The 27,873-nt window shown below is 39.2% G+C and overlaps 2 protein-coding genes across 3 annotated transcripts in view; one reads left to right on the top strand and one right to left on the bottom strand.

Annotated features, from left to right (window-relative positions):
- PPAT (phosphoribosyl pyrophosphate amidotransferase) overlaps window positions 1-27,873 on the top strand; it is a 44,613-nt gene that overhangs the window by 3,506 nt on the left and 13,234 nt on the right. The window lies entirely within an intron of this gene.
- On the bottom strand, window positions 18-27,840 carry LOC113943636 (trihelix transcription factor GT-2). Of its 2 annotated transcripts, XM_027635713.1 has the most exons (10): window positions 27,407-27,839; window positions 22,954-23,040; window positions 19,217-19,654; window positions 18,090-18,179; window positions 17,287-17,358; window positions 13,443-13,529; window positions 8,361-8,432; window positions 7,286-7,687; window positions 5,805-5,864; window positions 18-4,729 (listed from the first exon to the last, which is right to left on the bottom strand). In XM_027635713.1, the coding sequence occupies exons 1-10, from the start codon at window positions 27,792-27,794 to the stop codon at window positions 4,515-4,517; spliced, it is 1,911 nt and encodes a 636-aa protein (XP_027491514.1). In that variant the 5' UTR covers window positions 27,795-27,839; the 3' UTR covers window positions 18-4,514. The 2 variants fall into 2 exon arrangements, with proteins under 2 accessions (XP_027491514.1, XP_027491515.1); XM_027635714.1 differs by lacking the exon at window positions 17,287-17,358 and having other exon boundaries at window positions 27,407-27,840.

The following is a 27,873-nucleotide window of genomic DNA, read 5'->3' as shown; positions in this document are numbered from 1 at the left end:
CCTGTTACTGTACACTATTAAAACCCACACAACAGAACCCAGATAATTGCCAATATAATTCAAGAATTTTTACTCCTCTTTCAATCTAGTTTTTTTTACTGGTTGCTTTCCATTAGCCATCGTTCCAAATACCTACACTCGATATAATATAATCAAAGTGTTAACCTTCTATATACAATGTCTTGGCTACAGGATAGGGGTCATTTTAAAGGCCATTTAGCAAGCTGTTGATATCCTGACTTACACCTTGAATCTTCCAAACAAAAAGCTTAAAATCGTGACAGTATTTGGATGGGAATTTTCTGAGGAACACAGATATGCTTAATATCAGGTAATGATTTAGTATGTAACATATATACCTCTTCATTTCATTTCAAGAACCCATTATGAGTTCAGCAGACCCTCATTCCCAGGTGCAAGAACTGCAGTGTTAAATGTTTTAATTGTCTAAATACCAAATTTTATAGTTAATCATATTTCTGTGTAAATTCCCTACGGAATTTATGGGGTAAGATGTTCGTCTAGCTAGTGATTGAGTCTGTATGCTGTTTTACGGGAACATTCCTGCTCTATGTACTGGTAAAACATTCCTGATTACTTTCAGAGACACTGAATGTGGATGTAGAGACAGTTTTATCTTTTAGTTCTATCTTGGCTTAAGTTTTAGGCCATTCTGCAGGTGCTGACAGCCCTGCAAAGCTTGCTCCTGCAGGAAGAGAGGAGGAGCAAGGCCTTTTTGCTGTGGTGAGCTCTTATATCTGCTCAGTTGTTTTACATAACATCCTGCAGGGCTCGAGTTCCTGCAAGTTCATTTTTGAGAAAGTGAAGATAACATAGATTTCCATTCTAACCAGGTTCAGGCCGCTTAGGTGTACATGTCACAAAGTGCTTTCAGTATAAGCTCTTATCTTTGGATGTGGAGTAAGCAACTGGAACAAGATAATGTAAGACTTCCCATTTCATTAACCTAGCTATGGAGTTGGGGTGAGACTCAGCATCATACAGCTCTGCAGTAATTTTCACAGATTGTTCTTTTGACTTGTCTGCCTATACCTTAAATTTTAGCCCCATGCATGGAAAGAGGGTTGTGCACAGCATTGGAAGTTCTGACTGGGTAGTGCAGTTCCAATAAACTGTCCTTCATTATCTGCCATGTTTTATATTACCATTCCCAAAACATTGAAAACAAGAAAAAAACCGGGTTTTTTAGAGGGGCTTTTTATTAGGTTAGTTTAAATCAGTTCTGTCAGCTGGGCAACCACTTGACCACATAACTGATTGTGCCAACACAAAGGAGACCTTGCCAAATAAGAAGCGAAGGATGACTGGAGGCAGATTCTTTTAAACCTAGAGTTATGCTGATAGTGCTTGTGGATCCACCATCAGTACAAGCATTTCTGCTGCCTGAAGCCTGTTCTCAAGGTGTTTGGCCTAAAGAAGTGTAAAGTGACGCATTCATCTTAGTGAATGAGCATACTTTGGAGAAGAATGGCACTTTTTAGTGTAGGTCAGAGTGGTGATAGCTCTGCTTATCTGCTACACCTCAAAAATTTCAGTATTGCTATTTGAAGATGGGAGGAGACAGATTTGCCCTCACACTAATCTTGATGGCCCTCTGGCAATAATGCAGATATTTGAGGAGGGAGAAGATCAAAGATCTCTGCTTTTTATAGGATTGATGCTCTTGCCATCATCGCTTGTTGCTAGTTTTGATTTTTAAGATGGAGCATGATGTGATTTATATTAAGATTCCCAGGGTCAGTTACATGGTCCGGCTTTTGGATCTATGTCTTAAGAAAAGCTCTCCTCCCAAACCACTGCAGTCCTGTGGTAGTGCCCTGCACATAACCATTTAGCTTGTGTCAGATGGTGTCCCAAGTTCCATTTAACTGGCCCAGTTACTGTGTCTAGACTAACTAATGTGTGACTGTAATAAATGCAAAGCTGTGATGACAGCAGAGCCACAACAGAAGCTCAAGTGAATATAAAAATACACTGGAAGGATGAGTTGGATTAACTAAAACTATTTTTGAAATTAGTTTTCTGAGAAATCCTTCAACCTAGCAACATTCTATTTAACCCATTGTCACTACCCAAGGAGATGCTGTCCCAAGGAGACAGATCATAGCTCTGAACAACCAGAATTCTAAATGTACAACATTGATGTAATTTTGTCTCTAAGTAAAAAGTGATGTGGAATCATAACTACAACTGCAGTGAAGAAAGGTTGTCTTGATGCCACTTTATGTGTCTCAGCAGCCTACGTATTCAAGTAAATTAATTGTTATCTGTGTAAATGGGAGTAGGATAACTATGATATTAGATGATGCCAAGTGCCCCGTCTTGCACTTGACATGTGTTACCATCTTCAACTGACAATAAATGGACAGCAGGACATGAGGAGACAGCTTTATGACAAAACAATTACAAAAAGCAAGCTCTGCTTTGCAACCACAAAGCAGAATAGAAGTGGAATCCCACACAGAGGGAAGTCCACCTTCTTTGGACATTTGTCAGATAAATCCTGCTCTCTGGAAATTTTTCTGAGGAAAAAAACCCCTTTACTTGGAAAGGCACTGGTGATGGGTTTTTTTCTGTCGGTTCTTGTTTCATGTCTACCACCTAGTGTTGATAGGGACAGTTTCCAAGTAAAGACTGCAAGTGCACTCTGCAGTTCTCTGTTCTGACCTGCTAAGAATTCAGTGAGTCCTTTGCCCCAGGGCATTTGGGCTGTTTTCAACTGAACAACAGCATCTAAAAATAGCTACATATTTCTTGAAAGGTCTGCTTATTTTAATGAATAAAAGGTCTTTATTTTTCATTTGCTGGAAGAAGAAAAAGGGGCTTTTTGGGGGACATTGTACTGAATGACAGCAAGGTTGATCTAAGCTGTTTAAATGTACTGAATCAGGGCTGAATTACACATTTTTCTAGTTCATGTGTGGAGGAAGTAAGCTGTGATTTTAGTACTCTTGGGAATGGAGACATCTTCAGCTGGCTTAGCATGTTCTGTACCCAACTGTTGTCATGGCAGGGGCAGACCTTGTCCTCCTACCAAAGACAGCAGTTGTGTATGCAAGTAATACTATGCAAGTTCAAGGATGTACCTTTGAAGCAACTCGTTATAAAGAGAGAAGAAAGATTTTTAAAGCAATGATGATACTGGTAGTACAAGCTGAAGAAGGTTTATACTGAGAAGTCAATGTAAAAAGTGAAAAGTGGTAGGTAAACATACACTGGAACAACTGTATATCCGTGTCACTGTATAAATGATTATGATCAAAAAACTATGATTTTTAGGGATCTTTCTCTTGATTTCTCAGAATTGTGTTAAAAATGCTAGTCAAATGACAGATAAAATCCACCTTGGTGGAAAGTGTTTGCCTTAATCATGTCTCTGATTAAAGAATTGACAAGAAATTAATTAACCCTAGGGCAGGAAATAAAGCATTATATCCAGGTTTTGTGAAGAGGGACTTGGGTGGAATTTAGGCCTCTTTGTATAAAGGAACCTGGTGGCTGTTGCTTCTGCAAAAGGACTTGACTATTTGACTTCAGTTGTGCCCTTATGTGTGCCCAGACCTAACTTGGCTTTGGCAGGGAGGTGTAGGTCTATGCCCAAACATGACTGAGATCCAGAAAGGAGTTGTTTTGCTTGAATACACTGAAAGGAAAACCCTGCAAGTGCAAAGGAAAACCCTGCAAATGCATGCCTCCCAGGCAATATAGACTGTAGAGTACTTACACAATCACCAAATGAAGTAGTGTGTAGTAGGATTTTGCAGAAGAAGTTATGGCATGGCATTTGTCTCTTACCATGTCATTGCTCCCTGCACTGTTACTGTGTTTTCTGTACTTCAGTGGTTACTGGGCAAGGCAGACCCCTTGCCCAGTACAGAACAGGGCCTAGAACCCAAACTTGCCCCTTCTATATGGGCATCAACTCTGGGTACTTTCTTTCTGGCTCACTGAATTCTCCAATTCATTGCTGCACAGCACCAAGCCTTCAGTGGGCAGATGGGGATGTTCCCCCACACCAGCATAGGCAGGGGGAGAGGCTAGGAGGAGGGTAAATGCTGGCAAAAGACTTAAGAATTGTGTTTTCCCCACCAGCCCTGCCTAACTAAAAAGAACTTATCTTATGGCTTCAACTGTTTGGTTAATTGCAGAGGACTCACTTGTTAGGAGGACCATAGAAATGGTAACTGTAAGTGATAGGATGAAATTTTAACGGTACATGTTTGATCAATAAAAGTATTATTTTCTTTCAATTAAGCTTGTTAATTGTGGCATGTAGGTGAGCCAAGACGTAGGCAGACATGGTGTCTTTTATTAGACTGGCATTACTGCTAAAAGCTCATAGTTAAGGATTATGATGGGAACTCATACCTTGTTTTTAGTTTAAGTGACTGAAGGTGACTATATTAAAGGGGGGAAGCAAGCATGTATTCATGTGGGTAACTTAGACTTATTTCATTTCTTACTACCCAAGAGAATCTATTTGCATGCTAATTTCATAGAAAGTTCATTAAACCAACCTGTTTTATGGCTGATGGATCAGCATAGAGCTGTGTTCTGTTGAGGTCTTGCATTTCTTCGTGCTTACAAAGCCTTTCTAACAGCAACTTTTTGCCTTCTGTTACTGTGTGCGCTCTCTCTGTTAATAGCTTTTGGAAATGGAGTATGGTGTTTTCAGAGGCACTTTTCTTGAGTGGAACAGTTGACACCTCTGTGGACAAAAGCAAAGTCTGTAGTTAGATGCACAAGTCAATGAACTGCTGACACTGAAGTTTAGCACATGCTAAATTTTCCTAGAGCAGTTCTTCTGTTCTGCTCTTTTGGCAGTCCTTTCCTGCTGTTGTGTAAGGGGTCATTGTATAATGGAGAGTAGGAATGCAGCAGACCTTGTAAAAATCACTTACATGTGAAACTTTCAGTTTTGCCTAGCTACAGCCTTCTCCAAGATGTACTTACATAATAGACAATACATGAAAGTATATTTAATCACACAGTTAGTATGTTAGTACAGTTTGTGATGGTGAACTGAGCAAGCTGTATTCAGAAATGCCATTTTCAGATCATTTGTGTTCATCTGTCTGTAGACAAGACATCATGTTAGTATTAAAAATAGGGGTGAGCCTCCTAAAAACTAAGTTTGTCATCCTCCATTGTTCAACTTTCCCATTATTTAGGGATTGACAATTCTGCAGGAAGAAAAATAAGCTCTGACCTTTACTGTTCTAGATCACATGCTGTGTATTTCTATCCTTCCCATCACCTTTCTCTCTCCATGATTGTGTACCGTATCTTCTCTTTGGAATAGCTGTCTTAACCTGTTTTCTTGTCTACAACACGTTAGTCATTTCATGTTAGACATGATATGTCTTAAACATAATTTCTTCTCTCATTTACAGACACACAGTGTAATATGAGGAAGTCACATCCATGACTCTGATACTGTCCCTTTTTTCCCCCCAAGCAACACAGGTAATTCAGACATCTTGCTTTAAAAATATTTTTATAATTTCTTTGCACATGATTCTTATGAATCAGAGAAGTATTTCGTGATGTTTACCTCATTTATACCAGGGATGAGGACTGAAATAAAGAAATTGGAGTTTTCCTTAGGCCCACATTTTTATCAGAACTCTTCTCTTGCAGATTGTTGTGTGTGAGAGAAGGTTGGTTTGGAGCTTGGAGTTAAGTTCTAGGATTTTTTTTAACTGTTTGAATACTGGAAATGAGAATCTGGCATCCAATTTAACAGCAGTGTATAGATGCTTTTAAAAGTCAGGGGTTCTTACCATCGTTACATATTTTTCTCTTGATACTCAAGGATCCTGTGTTTGCTGTAACATCTCCCACTGAAACACAGAAGAGAAAAATAAGGTGACTAAGTATTTCGCAGAGATTCTCAGGGCACAGTCAGTTACACACCAAAAAGTTTTATCCTACCAAAGCAAATACAGTGGGACAAGTGACCTGGAGCAATAAGAATATACTAGAAAAGTTAGGTGCTGGCTTGGCACACAAAATCAGGGTGGAGACACATTTATTTGGCAGATGCCTCAAACAGATTAATAACTAAAGCTTCTTTTTTTAACATTATTGTTTTACTGTCTGCTGCATCAGCATTCACAGCCCAGATTACACAGTCCTTTTCTAGCATGCTAAAATGTAAACCAGCCAGTTTGGTTCAAATATTCTTGGTGCTGACAAATCCCACTCATGGAGAGCAGAAACAAGCAGTGATATCTTCAGTTTCTGCATTTGGAAGAAAATATGTCTGGAGATTGAGATTGAGCACAAGAGTTAGGCAGGGGAGAAGCAGTGTGTCATCCCATAGCTGTGTGGATGTCATTCCAGCCTCAACTAATACACTACTGTATGGTGGCCTTGGACACCACATTAGGGCTCTGATTCGTGACTGAGGACAGCTGACTTAAATTCCTGCTCAAGTTGTTGATCTAGCCTCTGCTGCAGAATGGTTCAAGTCCTCAACTAACATTTGTGGTGTTGCAAATTATCATCTAACATATTGAGAACAATCGGAATTAGTTCTGGTTTACCATAACTCACTGAGCTCTAAGCTGCAGAGGTTCAGTTGCTTCTCCAAGAGTATCTCATCTGCCTGGAGCAGGGGCAGGTGCCCCTGATGGCTGCAGCAGCTGGCCAGTCATGAGAACCCTTATAGCAGACACAAGATTAGATCACAATACTTTTGATACTAAAATAGAAGCAAACTCTGTTTTGAAAACTGGATCTGCTTTAGGAAAATCAATATATTTACAAGTGCTCAAATAAACATCACTGCCCTGGATTTTTCTCTCTCTTGACTGTGGTGTGAATTGAATTAATATAGTTTGGGTTTTTGGAGTCCTTGCACTTGGCTTGGTTGCTACAGATTTTTGCAGTTCTAAGTGGTACGACCTTGCAGCTCTCTATCCATCAGACTTTACATGCCTACTATATGACCTCTAGAACCTGACGTGTTTTCTAGCACCATTTCATTGTGTCTCACTTGGGCTTCCAAAGGCAAAGATTCTCCAATAACATTGAACGCTTCAGGTGCTTTCACTTTTTGCAAATATTCTCACTTCTATATGCCTGTAGAGACCATCTGTGTTCACTGAGTATACCCTATGTAATCATGCAGATACAGCTTCCTCAGTTATTTTCCCTCCCCAGTTCTGGCCATGTGTTTTACCCCTACAGCATGGCTCAACAGGCAACCTTAAAAAGTTTCACTTTAAACACTTTATCTCATCATTGAAGTTTTTAGTACCTGATAGGACACTTGAACTTTCACATCCCCAGCTTGAGGGACCCAGAGGTTGTCTTCTTAAGATACAGTCAACTTCATCGTAAAATCTCATTTTTCTCCTGGGATTTCCAAGATGCTCATTTTCTTTCTGCAGTGCACGGTATTCATATTTTAGGTTCTTGTACTTTGTGCGACATTGTTTCCAGTCTCTGTCTATACCACGTTTCATTAACCTTCTGGCAATTTCCTCAAAGATTTCTTTATTTCTTGTGGCGCCTTCAAGCATTTGTTGTATCTTTTCATCTGACCATATGTTTATCAGAGCTCTCACTTCATTATCACTCCAGTGCTTTCCTGCTCCAGTGTCATTAACTGTAATAACTTTAAAGTGATTTTGTGCTTCTTCCAAGTGAATGTGATTGTCTGAAAATATTAACAAAACAACAACTAAATATAAATGCTATAAATATATGCTAAATATACATATATTAAAGCATAATTGTAACTAAATATTAATCTTTTAACTTTACAATATTAGTATCCATAGGTGATTACTTTTCTCTTAAGTATGCAAAATATGTAGTGAGTGGAATCTCTTATTTCTCCAAGGCATATAAAAGTCAACATTTTGTCAGTGTAATTTTGTTACTGTTGTCAAATTAAAGACAGATGTTATACGTAGGAAAGCAACAGCCCTTAAGCTTTAAAGCAAAAGATTTCAGCATTGATAAGAAAATGGCTATCCAGTGTGGTTTCAAATTAAAATGGCAAGGCAAAATATCATGCAAGTGAAAATGCTACTGGGGATTCAATAGAAGAAAAAGAAATCTTCAGATGTAAAAATATTCAGAAGTAGGCAGATGCTGCTCATCAGATGAGTATAGAGGGCAAAGTTGTACTACAATATTAATGCAGGTTTTGCTCATGATAGGGAACAGAGCTATGAAACTAATTTTTAAGTTTAGTAATAAAGCTAGACTGAAGTCAGAAGTAGAAAAGTAGAACTGTTTACAGTAGAGATCTGGTTGCTCCAGCTTTGGTACTGAAATTACAATGTGAATAATTTCAGAATAAATGCATGGAAATTAATACTCACCTGTTTCGACCATCTGTTTTGCTACTGGCGTACAAGATCTGTCTTCTGAGGTAGTGCTTATAGAATCATCATCTATAGAAACACACAGTTCTAAATAAAATAGACTTGGACTTAGACAAATAAATTGCTACTATTGGTGTCATCCTCTGTGGGAAATACCTACTTCACTTAAAAACGTCCTAACCCCTTAGTCTAACCTATTAGTTACAGAATTGTAGAATCATAGAATCATTTAGGAGAAGACCTCTGAGATCAAGTCCAGCACTAAACCATGTCCCTAAGTGCCCCATCCACATGTCTTTTAAATACCTCCAGGGGTGTTGACTCTACCACTTCCCTGGGCAACCTGTTTCAATGCTTGACTACACTTTTGGTGAAGAAATTTTTCTTCGTATCCAATGAGGCCATTTCCTCTCATCACTTACTACCTGGAAGAAGAAACTGACTCCCACCTCACTACAGCCTCCCTTCAGGTGGTTGTAGAGAGCAATAAGGAAGCCTCCTGAGCCTCCTTTTCTCCAGGATAAACAACCCCCATTCCCTCAGCCACTCTTCACAAGTCTTGTGCTCTGGACCTTTCACCAGCTCCATTGCTCTTCCCTGGACTTGTTCCAGTGCCTCCTTGTCTTTCTTTCAGTGAGGGGCCCAAAATTGAAAACAGGATTCAAGGTGTGGCCTCACCAGTGCCAAGTACAGGGTGACAATCCTTTCCTGGTCCTACTGGCCACACTATTTCTGATACAAGCCAGGATGCCATTGGCCTCCTTGGCCACCTGGGCACACTGCTGGCTCATGTTCAGCCAGCTGTGGACCCCCACCCCCAGGTCCTTTTCCACTGGGCAGCTTTCCAGCTACTCTTCCCCCAGCCTGTAGCGCTGCAGGAGGTTGTTGTGACCCAAGTTCAGGACCCAGCACTTGGCCTTGATGAACCTCATACCATTGGCCTCAGCCCATCGATCCAGCCTGTCCAGAACCCTCTGCAGAGCCTTCCTGCCTTGCAGCAGATGAACACTCCCATCCAACTTGGAGTAGTCTGCAAACTAACTGAGGTTTCACTCAATCCCCTTGTCCAGATCGTTGATGAAGATATTAAACAGGGCTGGCCCCAACACTGACCCCAGTGGGAAACACCACTGGTAACTGGCCACTGGCTGGATGTAACTGCACCACCACTCTCTGGGCCTGGCCATTCAGACTGTTTTTCACCCAGTGAAGTGTACACCTGTCCAAGCCACAAGCAGATGCTTTCTCCAGGAGAGTGCTGTAGGAGACAGCATCAGAGGCTTTGCTGAAGTCCAGGTAGACAATATTCACAACAAAGTGGGTCACCTTGTCATAGAAGGAGACCAGGTTGGTCAAGCAGGACCTGCCTTTGCTAAGTCTGCGCTGGCTGGGCCTCATCCCCTCTTTGTGTTTTACATTTCCCTTTGGATTATGGGGGCTTCCTTGTGCTCCCCATCTCTGTCTTCTGGCTCAAGGGGCTGGGTACCCTGAGGACAACTGGTCTTGCTATTAAAGATTGAGGCAAAGAAGATATTAAGTACCTCAGCCCTTTCCTTAAGCTTTGTGAGTATGTTTTCCTCTGCATCCAATAAAGGATGGTGATTCTACTTATCCGTCCTTGTGTTGCTGATGTATTTATAGAAACATTTTTGTTGTCTTTTACAGCAGTAACCAGATTAAGTTCTAGTTGGGTTTTAGACCTCATTTTCTCCCTGTATAACCTCATGATATCTTTGTAGTCCTCCTGAGTTACCTGCACATTCTTCCAAAGGCTGTAAAGTCTCTTTTTCTGAGTTCCAGCCAAAGCTCTCTGTTCAGCCAGGGCAGTCTTCTTCCCCACTGGCTTATCTTTTGGCACATGGAAATGACTTGCTACTGCACCTGAAAGATTTCCTCCTTGGAGGATGTCCAGTCTTCCTAGACTCCTTTGCCCCTCAGAATTGCCTACCAAGGGACTCGACCATGTCCGAAACAGGCCAAAATCTGCTCTCCAGAAGTTCAAGGTGGCAGTTCTGCTTCCCCTTCCTTACTTCATCAAGAACTTAAAACTGTCATTTAGTGACCGCTGTGCCCAAGAAGCTTCAAACCACCACATCTCCCTGTGGTGGTCCTTCTCTGTTCACAAACACCAGGTCCAGCAGGCACCTGCCCTATTTGGCTCCCTCACCAGCTATACCAGGCAGTTGTCTGCCACACACTCCACGAACCACCTAGACTGTTTCATCTCTGCTGTGTTGTATTTCCAGCAGACATCTGGTAAGTTGAAGTCCTCCCAAAGGATCAGCAATTGTGAGACTTTTCCCAGCTGCTTATGAAGTATTTAATCTGTGTCTGCACCCTGAATGGGTGGTAATAAACTCCCATCAGGATACCTGTCTTGTTGCCTTTCCCGAATTCTTACCCATAAACACTCAGCTCAATCAGCACCATCATTAAGCTCTAGACAGTCAAAACACTAACTTACAGGGTACCCTACACCCTCCTTCCTTGCCTATTCCTTCTGAAGAGTTTTATAGCCATCCATTGCAGCACTCCAGTTGTGCAAGTCTTCCCACAGTGTCTCCAAGATGGCAACTGTGTCATAGTTTTCCTGCTACACATTGACTTCCAGCTCCTCCTGTTGTTGCCAGTGGTGTGTGCATTAGTATAGGTGCACTTCAGGCTTTTGATCCCACCACCTTTTTAGGGGGAGAAGCTCTGATACCTACATGGCCATTCTCAGGCACTTCTGTGGTTTCTAACACATCACTAAATCCCTGCGTCTTTGCTGCCACATGGATCTCTATCCCCTGACTACTGAGACAGCAGATCAAAGGACCTCTGTAACACACCATCCTGGTGTGCTGCCCTCAGGCTTATCTCTAGCGAGTTTGGTTTTGTCCCTTTCTACTTTCAAATATATTTTAAAGCTCTTCCAGTGAGCCCTGCTAACTCCTGTGCTGAGATACTTTTCTCCCTTTGAGACAGGTGTCAGCAGGTCTGGTGTCATGTAAGTGGAACAATGATCAAAAAAATCAACATTTTCCTTGTGACACCAGGCTTGGAGCCAGGTATTGATCTGCTGGCTCTCCCCATTTCTTCCCTCATCATTCCCTGCAACTAGAGGGATAGAAGAGAACACTACTTGTGCTCCTGATCCCTTAACCAGTTGTTTCAAGGCCTTGAAGTCTCTCTTGATTTCCTTTAGACTTCTATCTGCAAATTCACTGTCTACCTGAAAAATCATCATTCTTGAAATCATCTATGGATGTCAGAAGCCAGCTTTGATGGTTTTGGGCTCATTTCCTCATGATTGGACTTCTCTGAGGCTGAAAGTTCACTTTTTTGTGGAATTACTTTTAGGTTTGGGAGGAAGAGAAAGATTAGTTCTCATTGTTTTGGTAGGGGATGTCATAGACCAATTATCTTCAATACTGTTTTCAGTAAAGGGTAGAAGTAAATATTTGTTATATGTTTTGAAAAACTGAGTGCTTAGTTTAGGCTTTGTCAGAAATAAGAGATAGTCTGTAAATAAGCAGATTCTTTTGATGTGCTTTCCATAATGGTACTTGCTAATATATGCACAGAGCAGTACTTGGAATTCATATTTGCTCTATAACTTGTTTTCTCTTAAGTGATTTGGCAAATATTTGTTTCTCATAAGCATGTGCAGGAATAAATTTTATACCTATGGAAAACTTAGAAATTATAAGCGTGTCTGTGTGATTTACTTGGGGTACTAGAAAAAAAGTGGGTTTTTTCCATAAATAAGCACCCTATAACTTTCTATAACTTTCCTTGGGAAAATTCTTGCATCTTCCTCAACACTTGCAGCTATTGGAGATGGGCCAAAATGGAACTGTAGGTCTGCTTCTAGGCTCTTAATGGCTTTTTTTTTTTAAATTAAACTATTACCAAAACCCCCCATGGCTTTCATTTATGTGCTCATTCTCTCAACCATACTGTCTCTCTAATCTCTTTCTGGTTTTGGCAATGGCACTTGTGTAGTGCTGACTTGCACAATTACTGTCCTCAGTTGGGTATTATATGACAGGAACAGGGAATTTGTGTGTATAAGGCAGGCAGTTGATCTTCATGACATTTTATTCTTTGCTTCACATTTGTGTGACCTCACTATGTCTCAACTTTCAAGGTCACAGATTAACTTTATCCTCAATGTAACTTGTGTTTCTGTGTGTCATTGTTGTGATGGCACTGCTCTGATGTTGTCCTCAGTGTCATACTTGCCACAGTTGTCTTTAATAGTCAAGATCAGCCAATGCAAACAGTTGTAAAGGCTGTGTTGCACTGGATGTCTCAACACCCAAATTCCAGATAACATAATTGCTGAGAAGGAAGCTTTTCCCTGGTATGCCTGATGCATACAATAGAAATGTTCTTATGGTAGAAACTTTAGGTGTCAAAGGTCAAAGAACTGCTGTTCACAGAATCATTATAATTGATTTTTAAAAATTTTTTTCCATTAACTTCTGCATACAAACAGCACTACTGTTAGAGTATATTTTGATCCAGGGGGTCAGGTCACTAGATTTCAATGTCATTAATTATTTCCTCTGATGTATTTTTTTTCGTGATCTTCTGTGGTTTCTATGCTCATTTATTCCAGAATATTGATATGCCTGCTGTGTTCTAATGTTCAATTTTAACATTTTAAATAAAACAAATCTCCTGATTACTTGTCATTGAATATATGATTTCTTCATATTGCTGAGGCTCTGACTTCAGTTTTACTTGTAAAGTTTGAAAGTATAGACAAGGTATAAAATATTCTGAGTTTCTGAGACAGCTATTTAGCTCTCCAGTTTATCCTCTCTAGGAACTGTGTAAGAAAAACTGTATTTGTGTCACAATCAAATGCAGACTAATCACATCTAGCATAAAAAGAGGCACGTTGTCTGGGAAAATAAGATTTTGTTACAATTATGGGAAGGAGAAATAACAGTTCATACATTGTTGCACTATGAAATCAAGCAAAAAACATATTTTATCATCACCAAGAAGTAGATAATTTGCCAGGATAACATATGAACCTTAGAAATCTGCAATTCACAACATAATCAAGACAAAGTCTTGACCTACCTATGTCAATTGTCTCCTTCTTTATTTGTGTGACTTCCAGAGCTGCCGGGGTGGAGTTGACAAAGTCCCCCTCATCCTCAAGGATTTCTGTAAAAAATAATAATTTACAGAGTTCTTATTAACTGAACGGGTCTTGAGTGATGTCTTTAGAATCACCAACTTCAGAATGCCATTCAGGATTTCCTCTCTTAAGACAGTAAAGTTGCCATTTCTCTGCAGTAGTGGGCTTAAGAGCAGAGTGTACCCACTTATTTATTAAAGTACATCCAGAATACCACGTAACAGCTGCATAATATAAGTTTATGGGATAAATGTGCAAACTCTTAAGTTATTTAAACCTGGATCAGAATTTGTAGAATGGTTTGCTGATTGTGGTTGAAAGATATATAGTAACTGGCAAATGTGTGGGCAGCAGAACAGGCAAGACAGTGAATTTCATGAGGGGTGCAATACATACTGAAATTACTGAAAGACTCCGAAGTGACTGATGCCAGAAGTGTCTGAATCAGCTTCAAAAGGGGCAAGGGCCCTGACATTGCATCAGGGTGCTGTGCCTGGACAACTGATCTGCAAGGCTGCCTGCCTGCCTGATGAAGACAGTGTACTAGTGCCTGTCTGAGAGCATCCCCACTGCTTCAGCTTGCAAGGAGTTTACATGACACAGCTGGGTGACAGAAGTGTCCCTGGGCTCCCCTCCATGGGGAGGAGATCTCCGCTACTCTGCCATTGGCCCACTGCTGTTTAAGGGAGAATTCCACCCCTCAGGCAGGTGGATGATGCAAGCGGTCTAGCTGATCCTCACTTCCAGGTGAGGGCACTGCTCTACAGAGATTAAATGGTGAAGGCCACACCACAGATCAATGACAGCAGTTTTTGGCTCCCAGCCTGTTCTCGGTCCACTCAAGAATATTACCCCTAAACATTGAGCAATAAAGTTTAATCTAGAGCCATTTTATTAAAAATTACCCCCCCAAATCAATAGAGCCTTGTTTGCATCAGATGTTCTTTACTATGTGACCAGCATCATGTGCCTTTTTATTTTATTTTTTTTTTCTTAGTGAGCCAAGAATGTGGGTAGGGAGCCTGGCTTTTTTTCTAAGGCACCTTTCAGGGTTTTTGGCGGGAGGGCACGAGAAGAGCAAGACTGAGCCAAACAGAACAAGCCATCGACAATTTCTGGCATGGATAAAACACAGTGGCTCCATCTGCATTGTTCAGTGAACCTACAGAGAGTTGCCAGCAAATATGCTTAATCTCTGCTTTGTGTTTAAAGCATTGCTCTCAAGGCCACCAGAGCAATGCCGTCACAGTCTTTCCTTTTACCCACTGAGACTGATACAAGCTCTGTTCTCTTTTGGCACTCTGTCACTACCACTAATTATCCTGTTTTCTGGCTCATGAGGCAAGATTAGTAATTTGTCTCCTAATCCTTACACTCATGTGTGTCTTATATAATATAAAAGGGAAGTGGGAAACTTCAAAGCTACGGAAAGTTTTCAGTGCATGGCTTGTGTTTACTCTCCAAGAGCTTGCAAAGTTGCTGCCATCTCTACCGTACAGATCTATGAGTGTGGATACAGAAAACTTGAATGCACAGTTAATTGTTTGTGTCTGGAGCCCAAATATGCTTAGGCTAAGCCAGTGAATCATCAAGAATTTTTGGGTTTGCCCATCTCTGAAACACTATTTCATGCTAGCCTGGGACATATGTATTAAAATATTATCTTTTGGCTTTATAGCTGTACGTTTTAAAATTCCAAGCACGCAGCAGGAAGTTTTCAAGCCAACATTAAGTACCTGAGTATGGACTGACTTAAGATCTTAACTTCAAAAAACAGATTTTTAAAAAGCCCTTGCTTAGGAATGTATCTTGGCAATGTCATGACTTATTCCAAATTTGTTCTGAGAGGGACATATAGTAAGTGTGTGGGGCACCAAAAATCCTAAAAAACAATGACAAAAAAAGTAATTTGTTTGAAGAAAAATACTTGCTCTAGATATTTTTAAGAACATCAGGCTACTGGCATTCCTTAGAAACCTGTTTTTATCTCCATTGTTATTCCCTGGCACTTCAGATTTAATCAAAACAGCTATATGCAGTCTGTGGTCATACTCCAAAGTCTGACCCATGTGGAATGTACATGGAATTTGAATTGATGGACTACTACCTGTGCAAACTGAAACGATTGTCTCTTCTGAATAGATTTCTGTAATTAACTCCCCTTTAAAGTGATACCATGAAATAGAAAACATCAGTGAAAATAACTAAGTAAGGGGTTTTTTTGCAGATGGATTCAGTGTGGGGTGTGTTTTACCAGAAGAGAGCAATCAGCACTGTCCTAGCCTGTCCCATCCCAGGCAGCTTTAGCTGAAAACCAGCGGGGTTGGGGGTTGCTGTGGTGCTCCTGCTCCCCCAGCTGGGCAGTACTGACAGCGACATGTCAGTAACAGTGACAGACTATGCAAGGAACTGTAAGGATTTATTTACCTCTGTCTTTTCCTTGTCAGGTGGGCATATGCTGCTCTTTGAGTAACAAATACATGTGGGCAGAGGAGAAAAACAATACCATGACACATGAAATAACTAGGTGCTTTCCTGAAACTTGTGTATTTGTCTTTTGACAAACACCATCTTAATATTTTCCTTACTCTAGAGTATGGCAAACCTGATTGGGCTGTTGATAAAGACTGACAGTGGTTACAAAGTTCCTGTGTCTCCTAATTCAGATTCACATGTAAGATCACTGCCTGATTACCTTTTTCACTATCTATCAGCAAGTAAATTTATGAGTATAGAGGTACATACAATCTCTTTGTTTACCAGTTTCTCACTTCAAAATTATTTGAACTGTCTAGGAAAAGCATCTACCACAATGAGAGAACAAAGGGTCTTCATGACATTCTAGACATAAAAAGCGTGCATCATTTCTCTGCCTTATGCAATACCTAATTATGTTACCATTAATAACGTTAAAGTCAAGATGTCTTTACCACCTGTGATAAAAGTATTTGAGTATGTATTGTTTGTTTGGGAATGAGGGAAGGAATTTTGGAAACTGAAACTGTTACTGATGAAGCATAGTTTTGCCCTTTTTCCCCCCATGGAAGTTTGAAAAGTAGTCCTTAGAGTGGATAGGCTGAGCCACAGACACTTCTGAAACACTTGCTATTTTAATATTTCCTCACAAAATCAGGACATTTATGATTACCCAAAACAAAATATGCAGTTAAAATACATATATTTGAGAAGGGAGATGGTAACCAAGGTAAACTATAGACATCTTAACACCTACTCTTACCCTAAAGGAATGTTAAAGTGTCAAAAATACATACTCAGAATTTTACTAGAAGTATTCAGTAAACTTCATCTTAAATAACTTGTTTGGATATTGCAGTCTAGAAAGTTACAATGTACAAAATACTGCAGGCAGTTGAAAACTGTGTCAGGTGACAGGTAAGGGGCAGTGCTGAATCTGTTATTACAGTGTCTGTAATATGGTCATATGTATGTAGTAATTTTACTTGTTGATGGAGAGGAATGGAATTTGATACATTTTACAAGTAGTCTTAACTGGATCTCACAAAGAGCTGTTTATGATTTTTTTCAAATTTTGTCTCTCTCAAAATGAGGTCCCTATAGGCAATGCACTTTTCATGACAGCCTGTTTTTCTCCACTGAATGCGTCAAGTGCCCATGGTGATCTGGTAAAAGGCCAGTTAGTTTTTCTTTTTGTTAGTAAATTTAAATTCATAAATGTAATTTCCCTTGAATGAAAAAAACCAAAAATACTACCATCTGGTATACCTCAAATTACCTCTCATGATCAGTCATGTCTTTACTTACTTGTCATAGCTGTTTCTTTTGTTATATGAGGAGCTGCCCGATTCTCTGAAGTAGTGTTTACAGTAACATCATCTGTCAGAAAATTTTTAATTTGATATTAAAATCTTCAAGTTGATGTTAGACCGTTTTACATTCTGTAAGACTACTCCTTAATGGCTAATTTAGACCACATTTTGCCTCACACTACTGAAATCATGTAGTGCTTTCTTGTGGGGAGTCAAGTCTGCCAGCCTTCGAGACATTCGTGTGTCTCTAATTGAATGTTAAACTCCTGCTTCCCCTGAAAGTTATGCTTTCAGATGTAAACCATAATGTTTCTTTGTAAACAGCAGAGTTTATGACCTTCATATTCAGGGCTAGTAGTGAGACTCTTAAATGAAATTTTCATCCCCTGACATGAGCATTTACACAATTATATTATATACTGATCACATTATATTGTGAAAAAGAATGCTGTAATAGTTCACGAACAGGAGACTGAACAATTCTAATCCTTGGGAATACGTAGATTAAGTAAAAGTAAATGCAGTAGTACATTGCACTCAGCTTCCTTAAACCATTATTCTCTTATTCTTTACATCTTGGGTCATGAATCTTTGAAATGATTACTTACTACACTGTTTTTATAAAATTCAGCAGCACATAAGCACGTGATGGTTTTCACTATGACATTAGCTGCTGCTTATAAGTTTTTTAGGTCTGTGCATTTTCTAACCATAATTACAATCTGGGCTTATTTTAGAAATAATTCTTAATTGAATAAATTTAGTTATTTATATAAAATAGAAGACTTTTCAGTTTACCTGAATCAGAAACTTTCTTTATATCTGCAACCTGTAGGTCTTCAGATGTATTACTAACAGAGTCCTCTTCACCTGTGTCTCCAGGCATTTCTGTGTAAATAATGCTAAGTTAATTAGGGCATTGCATTTGTGTACTACATAAGAACAGCTGTGCTGTGTCAAATCAAAAAATCCATTCAACCTCAGAAGCTCTTTATGCCAGCAGGCAAAGTAGGTGCATTAGCAAAATGTCTAGAAACGGCAACTGGCAAGTGAATCTTCCCTCAAAATGTTCTCAATAATTTTCAGCCAGAGACTGTCTTCGTATTATATTTTTCTTCTTTCATTACTTTACTAACTTCTAGTTTTATATTTGGCCAACATAATATCAGCCCCTGTGTAGAATCTCTACTGCCTAGTAAAGAGTTTGACATTTAATTCTTTCTTAAACACCAAGCATGTTTCAGGTTGTACATAGCAACAAAAATATTTTAACTCCTGGGTAGTGTGCTCCCATCAGTTTACTCTAATTCTGCATTGATCATCCATTACCAAGTTAATCGAAAATAATCACCCAAAACCAAAGGCAAGTTCTGCCAGCATTGTTGGTGCTATTCCTTAGGCTGTTTTGACAGTTCTCTCACTAGTTTGGGAGTCTTGCTCCAAAGGCTAATAAAACTGAGATATTTGGGACCATAAGAGACAGTTTAAATGTGGAGGTTTTTTAACCAATGTCTATAAATACAGATTTGTTTTGCTCAGTCTCTTAATTTTTCCAGTAACATAGTCTGACCATCTCTCTGATCCATTTCTTTTATCTAAGATGGAAACAGTTTCTTCTGACATGATTTTGACTGGAATTGTCTCTGTATCACTTTAACTTATCCTATGTCTTTATCTTTTCTTCCTCCTTTTGTCTCTCAGTGCTTTTTAAAAAAGTGCCGGGCAATCACTCAATGTGGAATAGTACCTTATAATGTAAGACAAAACTACTAGACAAAATACTAAATTCCCATTCAGTGTTCCCCCTCTTCCCCCCCAGTAAAACAGTTAATCCTTTTGGTTGCTTCTTTTGAGTTCTTTTAAGGTCTCTCTAGTTCTGGAAAACTAAAAATTTTAAACTATATATGGATGGTTGAAGTACTTACCGATGGAGTCCTTTCCTGATTTTGCTTCTGTCCATTCTGGAGGCCTCTCACTTTCATCATTAACTGATTTGCTTGCTTGTTCCATGGTGCAGTGCCCCAGAATAGCATCCAGTTCATTAAAAAATCTCATACCTTTACTTGTACTCCCTGAGTCTTGGGCACTTTTTACACTCTTGTATTCATGTTTCAAATTTTTATATTTTGTCCTGCACTGCTTCCAGTCCCTGTCAATTCCAAACTTTTGAAGTCTAGCAGCAACCTGCTCAAATATTCTTTTATTTCTCACTGTCCCCTCCAGTTGTTGCTGGATATTTTTGTCTGACCATATGCGTATCAAAGCTCTGACTTCATTAACAGTCCAGTGTTTTCCTCCTTCATTTGCTACTGTTGGAATAAAAGCCAGTGGTTTGGAAGCCTCTACTGCTGACGCTGGATTACCTGCATTATGTGGGGTAGGGGAGAGACAGATATGGGTTACCTGCATTGGGTGGTTGGGGTGGGGAAAGGATAGAGAATGAGAATGAAGTATGCTGTTTCCTCATTACTTGTCTCTCCGGAAAAAGATGGAGCAGAGGTAACATTAAAATCCATTAAAATCCCTTAAAAGCCATTGGTTATGAATTTGTCAGCATTTTTGTTAATTCTGATATAATTTTTGCCTTCTCTTGATGACCAGTACTCAGATAGCACATGCACGTTTAATTAATCCAAGAGGAACATTTCTTTCTTCTGTGCCTTGATACACTAAACTTTTAATGCCTTTGAGAACAAGAGATAAGCTGTTTTGTCCTTCAGACATTAGAGAGAAGACTGCTGATAAGAAGATTGGATGTGCTGCATTAGCACAATAATAAATCAGGCCCCAGTCACTGACACTAGCATCAAGACTTACTTTCTGCATTCATGCCATACTTTTGGTTTTACACAGATGGAGAGATTTAAATTTGGTAAGGATCTGAAGAATCTGATCTTTAACTCTTAACAAAGCACCCTGGTTGCAGGGAGCTGAGGAATGGAGACTTTTGCTTCAGTCGCTCAAGAATATTTGTGTGATAACAAACTCGATTGTCATGGCACAGGACCTCCACCTTTCTCAGGGTAGGTCAATCAAAAATATGTGGGGTTTTTTTTGTAAAAATTAGAGTTTGAATTCTCTTTCTCTGCAAAACTAAGATACATTTTAATTTTCTCCAGTCTTCAATTTTATTTTTTATTATTATGAGGTAAAGGTTGCCACCCGTGCAATAACTTAAAACACTGAAATATGGTGTCTTTCAGGTTTTTAATTTTCCCTTGTTTCTAATTATGAATTTTCTGTAAGACTTCCTTTTGATTATCGAATTAGTTTGGAAAGTGGCTTCCTCATGCATTTTCCAAATCTTTGCAAAAATAATGATTTAAAAAAAAAGAACGAACCAAAAAAAATCCCAAAACCAATTCCAGGGCATCATCATGAAAGAGCAAACATGAAAGTGCACTGTAACTGACATTTTTTTGTAGTCATACTGAAGTGATAAATGCCTTTGCCAGTGTCTTATTCTACAAGGGCAAGCCAGATTATGAGGGTTGGATACTTCATAGTCACAGAGCTTTGTGTGATGGCAAAAGTACCTGACCTTTGTTTGTGCACAGAGTTTCAGTGGATCACACTTGTGTATAATAACCTGTCTGGGGACAAACTTGTCCTAGATAGTGCCATTCTTTGCTAGTCTCCATAATTCGTTCTAGTTGTGAATAAACTGTACTAACAGGTATCATTTTTTTCCCCTGATAGTCCTGTGTTAATCAGGACTCTGCAACAGACAGCTCACTGATAAGCAGTTGAGGAGGGTAATTTTCAGGTGACGCATCAATTATGTTTTCTTCATTTTTTCCTGAGGGAGTGAAAGAAAATGCTGATTTACAGGTGAATGAAACCATAGGAATTGCCACAGCTGATAACTGCCAATGTCAGATAGGCCAGAGAGGAAAGGCCTATGGGAGGAAGAGAGGAAGAACATAGGAGGTGCTCCCTCCACTTCCCAGTTAAAGCCATAGAGCATGGGCCAATCTGGGAGGAGTAAGGTTTCTTTAGTCTTCATGGAGGCCAGTATTTCTCAGTTCATTTTCACCTGAGCTCACTTTCAGTTGTGGATATTGGTTCGCATGAGTTCTGGTGACTCAGTATATTGCTCGTTCATTCTGCTGTATGCAGAGTAGAAAATGGTGGGTATGTTTGTTCCTCATATACTTTAAATACATCATAACTCAAGATATCCTTCCTACAAGCACCGCTTTGAAACAAAGTTGTTATAGTCAGTGGGAAGATTTTTCTTATGTCTTAAATGTATTTTCGTTCTAATTTGTTTTTAAAGCAAATTGTTAGGATATATATTATTACTTTATCTGAAAGATACTTTTATGCCATATTTAATTTTTATCTAAGCTTCTTCAAACCTGAGAAATTTGCTGAAATAAAACCAAAATATTAAACAATATAGAGACAAAGGGCTCAACATTTTTCTTTCAGTTATGTCTAAAATAGTGCCTGAAACCTAAAGACTAAAAGAGGTACTAGGGGAAGGAATTTTAGTACTAGTACATACATGAGATTGAGAGCCCATGCAACTGACGTTTTGTAGAAAACAGCTTCCTCAGAACTGAACTCTTCTGCTTGGCAATATGTTGAGCACTGAGAAACACAGGAATATTTACAGACATATTCCTGTAAAATTTAATTCAGATACTTTCTGCAAGAAAAGTTTTGTTTATGTGCATGAAGTATTTTATGTGTGCATAAATTCCATGTGAGATTCTGGTCTCTTCCTTAATTTCTTTTTATGCCAGGCAAGAGGGGTGCAGTGTGTAATATAAAAGCTTATAGGCTTAGCCAGGGCCTTGTTTTTTTCCTGAATACAGCACCATGGAGATACTGTAATGAAAGTTGTTGTAACTGGACTGTAATGTATGCAAAGGCATACAAGGTATATGAAAAATGGAAAAAGCATGTAGGAAATTCAGGACAGTGCTGCTGTTCATCCAGGTAAAGAATCAGCTCATCAGTTGCCTAAATCTGCCTAAAATGTATTTTGCTTTCTCCATTCCCTTCAGCCATCCCTTGAAGGGGCTCACACCTAGGATCCTCTTCCTCCTTTTGGCTTGCCAGGTTTGTGCCTTCACTCTGTAATGACTTTCCTGAGCAAAACTACTAGAGTAGTACATTTTCTGAATAAGTTATTCTGTGGTTGGTTAGACTAGAGCACTGCTGACCACCCCTTCCATGGAGAGACCACTTTGCAGTTGCATTGGAGACCACTGCAAATCTGGATTGCTCTGCATCATTCTCCTGGCTCAGGCCACTTGCTCATGCTGCTTTAAAGCATCCATACTTTAAGAAGATAAGCTAAGGAAAAGCCACAAGTTGATATGGGTATCCACACTAGCATTTGGCTTACTTTCCAGTAGCATTTAACAAAATTAATGTGGTTAATGCAGTTAATGTGATTAAGCTGTAGCATGGGATGTGTTTTGGATGTGATAGGTGGTCATGGATGTGTTACACCAAGTACAGTGGTCAGTGTCTAGTAATGCATGAGGCTGCTGAGTACTAACACTGGGAAGAAGATGGTGCAAGACTGTGTCTGTATTAAAGCTGTGTTGATCAGAACAGAACGACAGCATATTCAAGCTATCAGAAAGTGCTCTGACAACCCATGCTGCCTTTTAGTTTTTGATTTCTCTGCACCATCATACTATACCTAGTTGAACTGGTCTGACATGAGACATAAAGAGTAGTGGATCTCCTGGAGAGTCCTCATCATCTTCTAAAGAAACTGATAGTTCACCTGGGAAGGAAAGAGTTTTTAGGTGAAAAATAGATATGGACTAAATTAGCTTAAATTAGTTTAAGTTAAAATGTCCGTACACAATGAGATGATCTTGATAATCTCTTCACTTGTAGTTAAATTAAATTTAAAATTAATTTTGCCTGTCCCCATAAGAGGACATGACTTACAGGAGGTAAATTATTTTATATCTTGCATATGAAGCCTGTTTGAAATGCTTTTTAAAATTCTTGTAGAAACTGACTTGATTCTAGTGACTGATATGCTCTTCTGACTCAGTGTTCAGGGTAGATAGCACATTAAACGTATAGTTTGAAAGTAGATAATGTAAACTAAGAGACATAAAGGCAGACATTGCGTATGGATTCAGATAACCACAAATCCATTTATATAAAAAAAATTAAAATTTTTCTTCAGAGTTTGAAGAAAACAGGAATGTTCTGGAAGGAGTTCTGGAAATATATGAAATTCATTAACAGTATAGAGAGACTGTGAAAGTATATATTGTGACTTGAGAACAGACGTATTTGGAGCTGACAGGATTCAGTCTAGCTTTTTCAAGCATAGCATTTCTACATGTGTTTAAAAAGCAACACTATAGCAATTGCTATGTAAGTTTAGAAAGCAGGATATGTAAGTCAGGTTCTGAACCAGCTTAGTTTTCACAGAGGACAGACTTTTTAGTTGGCCAGTGATAATATGCTGTATTCAGCATTCCATTTTGACAGGAGGTTTGAAATGCTGGTGCACTGTACAGAGAGCTGAGCTACTGTGAGCTCCAGCCAGGCAGGGCACACAGATCAAAGCTGACTGCTCCAGGGCTCTGCGGTAGTGCGTCACAGGGAACAGTAATGAGGCGTGGTTAGGATGCCACTTTGTATTCCTGACGTAGGTGAAACTGAAAACTGCATTTGAAAACATTATCCTAAATCCTCCTGACTTTCAGCAAGGCTCACAATGACTCATAGATGCAGTGGCCTGATCTTTGACTGCTCCCAGCTGTCTGCTTGGCTTCTCTGGCAGGAGCTGCTGCTCATGCCTCCACCTCCAGCGACAGGACTGGCGTTTTAGCTGCTTAGGAGCAGCAAAGCAAACTAGGGAAAGAGAAATAAATTCTCTGTTGGAAGCCTGCTGAGTGTGCCATCGGCACTAGCATGAGCAACTTTAATTACACTGTCATATTAAGAGAGAACCAACTTTTTATTTTAAGTAAATAAGAACAGTTACCACAAAAAGATATTAGTATCTTTGATAGGGAAAAAATAAAAGCATTTGAAGAGCAAAAAAGTTACTCAATATGAGTACTGCACACTTACTTTAAAAAAACTATATAAAATACTTGTCAGTGACATGTTTAAAGTCCAGACATGGAAAACTATGTATGAGTGGCACTTTCAAGTTAGCATTTCTGCAGGATCTTTCTGCATGATAATACTGTTATGATGATGCATTTCTGCTCAGACTTGATAATCTTTTTGCATTTGCTGAGGTAAACTGAAGGTCAAGCAAGGTGACCAGTGCCTTAGTATTTAAACATAAAGAAAGAAATATAAAAAATAAGAAACATTAATTATTACATGGGGTTTACTTTTTCTGTAGATAATGTACTGATTTATTAATACTTGGTTTAACTTGAAACAATCAAACTGGTTAACAAAATAGGAAGGTCATTCTTTTGAATTCTAAGGAACGATACTGTTTTTCACGGTGCACCATCACTCTACATGGATTTTCTTGGTTGTTGATTACTGGAATAATACACAAACTACATTTTAAGAGAAGTGAACATGTTTACTTATGTCTTTTTTAATGATTATTTAAGCTACAACTCTACCTCTGAAAACGTGTTTTGTGAGGGCAACACGAACATCTCTGCTTGCTTATGTATAAAGTGTCATCTTTTCATGAACAAGCTCTATGTTGCTACCAAGTTTGTCTGAAGACACCCCCCTGAGATTTGGTTGAGATTTTCAGTAATAATTTCTTCAACTATATTTTCAAAAGAAAACTGATTTTACCAGATAAGGAAAAAACCAAACCTCAGGGAAACACTATAGAAATACCACTCAGTCCTATTAAAAAAAAGTAGTCTCTTTTCTTTCCTTCCTTCCTTCCTTCCCCTTCTTTGCCCTCCCCAGTAATCTCCCAGTGGCTGAGATATAATGCAAAGACGTGCTATGTATCTTTACATTAAGGATGTGTATGAATATTGAGACTGTGGCTAAACAGAATGGTGGTGATTTCTTTGGGAGCCTGCCCAGTTCTTTGTCATGCTTTTTAACAAAACAAGTTATTATTGCAACCAAGTTCTTCAAATAAAATAAGACGTGCAAGGTGAACAAGTATTATTTGTCACAGGTTTTAGTTTGTTGATGGTATTTTGTTCTTGCTACCCAAGTCACAAAGCCTAGACATCCTTGAATTCCTCCAGCCCTGTCAAAATGAGATGTCTCTGCCTCTTTGAAAAGAGAGGAAGGACCGTTTTTTCCTCCTCTCCCATTACACTCTGTGATTGAAAGGGAGAAGCCCAGGAGGGGACACGCAGTCCATACTGGGGCAGTGGCAGTGGGCTGCCTTTGCCTGTGCAGGGATTCGCCTTTTCTTCTGAGGGAGCAACACCATCAGATCTGCCCCCACAACAACTTGAGAGCATCAGTTGCAGGACACATTTCTAGCTTAGTGTGTTTTCTTTGTGGCTGAATTGTAGTTGTTGTGAAAATCTTTCCATTTTGATTTTTGCCATTAGTGTTTCAAGTATTACAGTTAGTTGCATTTCATTTTTGTCTATCCGTAAAACTTGTTTGTTGGGTTTTTTTTTGGAGGGAGTAACAGAAATGCTTGTGCATTTAAGAGATATATTTAATTATATAATCTTTAAACCCAGACTGTCCTAATGCTTCAAAATGAGGTGTGTCTCACCCAGGGGTAGTTTTTTTAATATATATTGTACTTTATGATTCACAACTTAAATTAACTTTTGCTGATTTAAATTTGCTAGAGGTCTAAGGCAGATAAGAATTAGAATTACCAGGTGCCAACTACAATAAAACACAGAGGATAATCTAATGGCTGATCCTCAGATGAAGGACACTATCTTAGTTTTATGTAGTCCTCGAAGTGTAACAGCCTTGTATTAGCCTCAGTTCTGCACGTTTAAAAATAAAAAACTGATTGCAATATACATTGCAGAGAGCACGTTAAAATATTATAAAATTGCCATTTTAATTTGAAGTGATTTTGACAGATTCGAGGCTTTCTGCTGGTGATGACAAATTAAGGTCAAGCTTTTTGTTAAGGTAAACAATGACAAGAAAAATGGCAATTTCTTTTCCTCAAATCTGTAAAGCATTGTGAAGGGAGACATGAAAGGGTACCAGGACAGGCTAGATGTCCAGCTCCTCTCTATGCCTTTGACAATTTCCCCTGACACTAATGTTTAATTTTTTGTTTTCTTAAAAAAGATCCACAATCTTAATGTAAATTGCCACATGCCGTGGGAACAAACAGCTAAGCTGTTAATTTCTCTTTTTAGTCATCTTATTTTGGTACTTTATCATCAGGACTTATGCTTCAGTGGCATTTAGGATGTGACAAGGAGATTTGAGTGATGTCAAATAGCAGATTGACCCTAATAAAATGTTAAGCAGAGCTTAAATGCATATGTAGAGAAGGTTGAATAAAACAAGGGATGCAAATAATTTAGTGAAACCCCCTTCAGAATAAAAGCAGTTGCATTCATTTGGTCTGCCTCAAAATAGTCTGACAAATATGATGATTTTTTACTTTCATTGCTAAATCAGAGTTTTTAATGAGACATTATTAAGCATCTGTTTCTCCAATATTTAAGTAAAACTGCTTACAAAATAATTTAACTTACCTTGAGTTTTCATACCTAAATATTGTTACAGAGAAACAAGAATAAAAATCCTAAATTTCACCTGTATTACAAATAATGATTTTTTTTAAACACCATGACAGTTTTAACCTTTTATCTATACATTTACATCTGAACTGTAAAAACCTGCTTCCAAAGTACTGCAAGTGAATGGCAAAGGGAAAGAAAACAGCTCTTTTTACTTCAGCGTTTCAACCCAGTGCACGAGCCTGGACATGAGCGAGTACTCACAGAAGCTGCAATACAGGCAGTTAGCATAATTTTGCTGGAATTATGCTGTATTTACAGACTTCGACACTGGTGGGTGCTAACATTTTATTCCCCTGTGCGAGGAGTGCATCCAGTCACTTCTAACAGCGCTGCTGGGGCTGCGCAGCCTCAGCTCCAGCGCCAGTGAAGTCGGGCTTTGGTTTTGTTCCCTTTGGTTTTTAAGCAAAGAGAGAAAAATAGAAGCAAAAACAGGTTTTTTACCTTGCGCGCTGTCTGTTGTGGGGCTTGTGTTCAGCTGCGTCTCAGTCGCAGAACACCTGCCGTTCTCTTCTGCTGCTAATTGTGTGACAGGCTCATATCGCAATATGGCATCCAGATCATGGAAAAACTTCATGGTTTTAGTGACATCCCCAGAGTTGTGGGCATATTTAACCGTTCTGTATTCGTACTTCAGGTTTTTGTACTTTGCACGGCACTGTTTCCAGTCCCTGCACACTCCCAACTCCTGTAACCTTTTAGCAATGTAGATAAATATTCCTTTATTCCTCAGGGTGCCGTGCAGTTGCTTTCTGATATTTTTTTCTGACCAGACGCTTAACAAGGCTTTAACCTCCTCCTCAGTCCAATGCTTCCCGGCTCCACTCTCCATGTTGAAAGTGACCTGGAAATGATTCACTATTTCTAGCCAAGATTTTGTTTCCTAGGAAACCAGACGGCTGGTTGTCAGT

This window comes from Corapipo altera, unplaced genomic scaffold (genome assembly GCF_003945725.1).
Source record: "Corapipo altera isolate COAL_440 unplaced genomic scaffold, ASM394572v1 22b, whole genome shotgun sequence".
Taxonomy (NCBI): domain Eukaryota; kingdom Metazoa; phylum Chordata; class Aves; order Passeriformes; family Pipridae; genus Corapipo; species Corapipo altera.
The sequence above is the reverse complement of the archived record's forward strand: the minus strand, read 5'-3'. Positions and strand labels throughout refer to the sequence as shown.

What these genes read in the sequence shown, in the direction of transcription:
- LOC113943636 (XM_027635713.1), bottom strand. Translation starts at nt 27,794, where the DNA reads ATGGAGAGTGGAGCCGGGAAGCATTGGACTGAGGAGGAGGTTAAAGCC. An exon ending in ATCAGGAAAGGACTCCATCG is followed by an intron (nt 18,180 to 19,216) that starts GTAAGTACTTCA and finishes TTATTTACACAG; the next exon opens with AAATGCCTGGAGACACAGGT. An exon ending in AAAGAAAGTTTCTGATTCAG is followed by an intron (nt 17,359 to 18,089) that starts GTAAACTGAAAA and finishes ATTTTCTGACAG; the next exon opens with ATGATGTTACTGTAAACACT.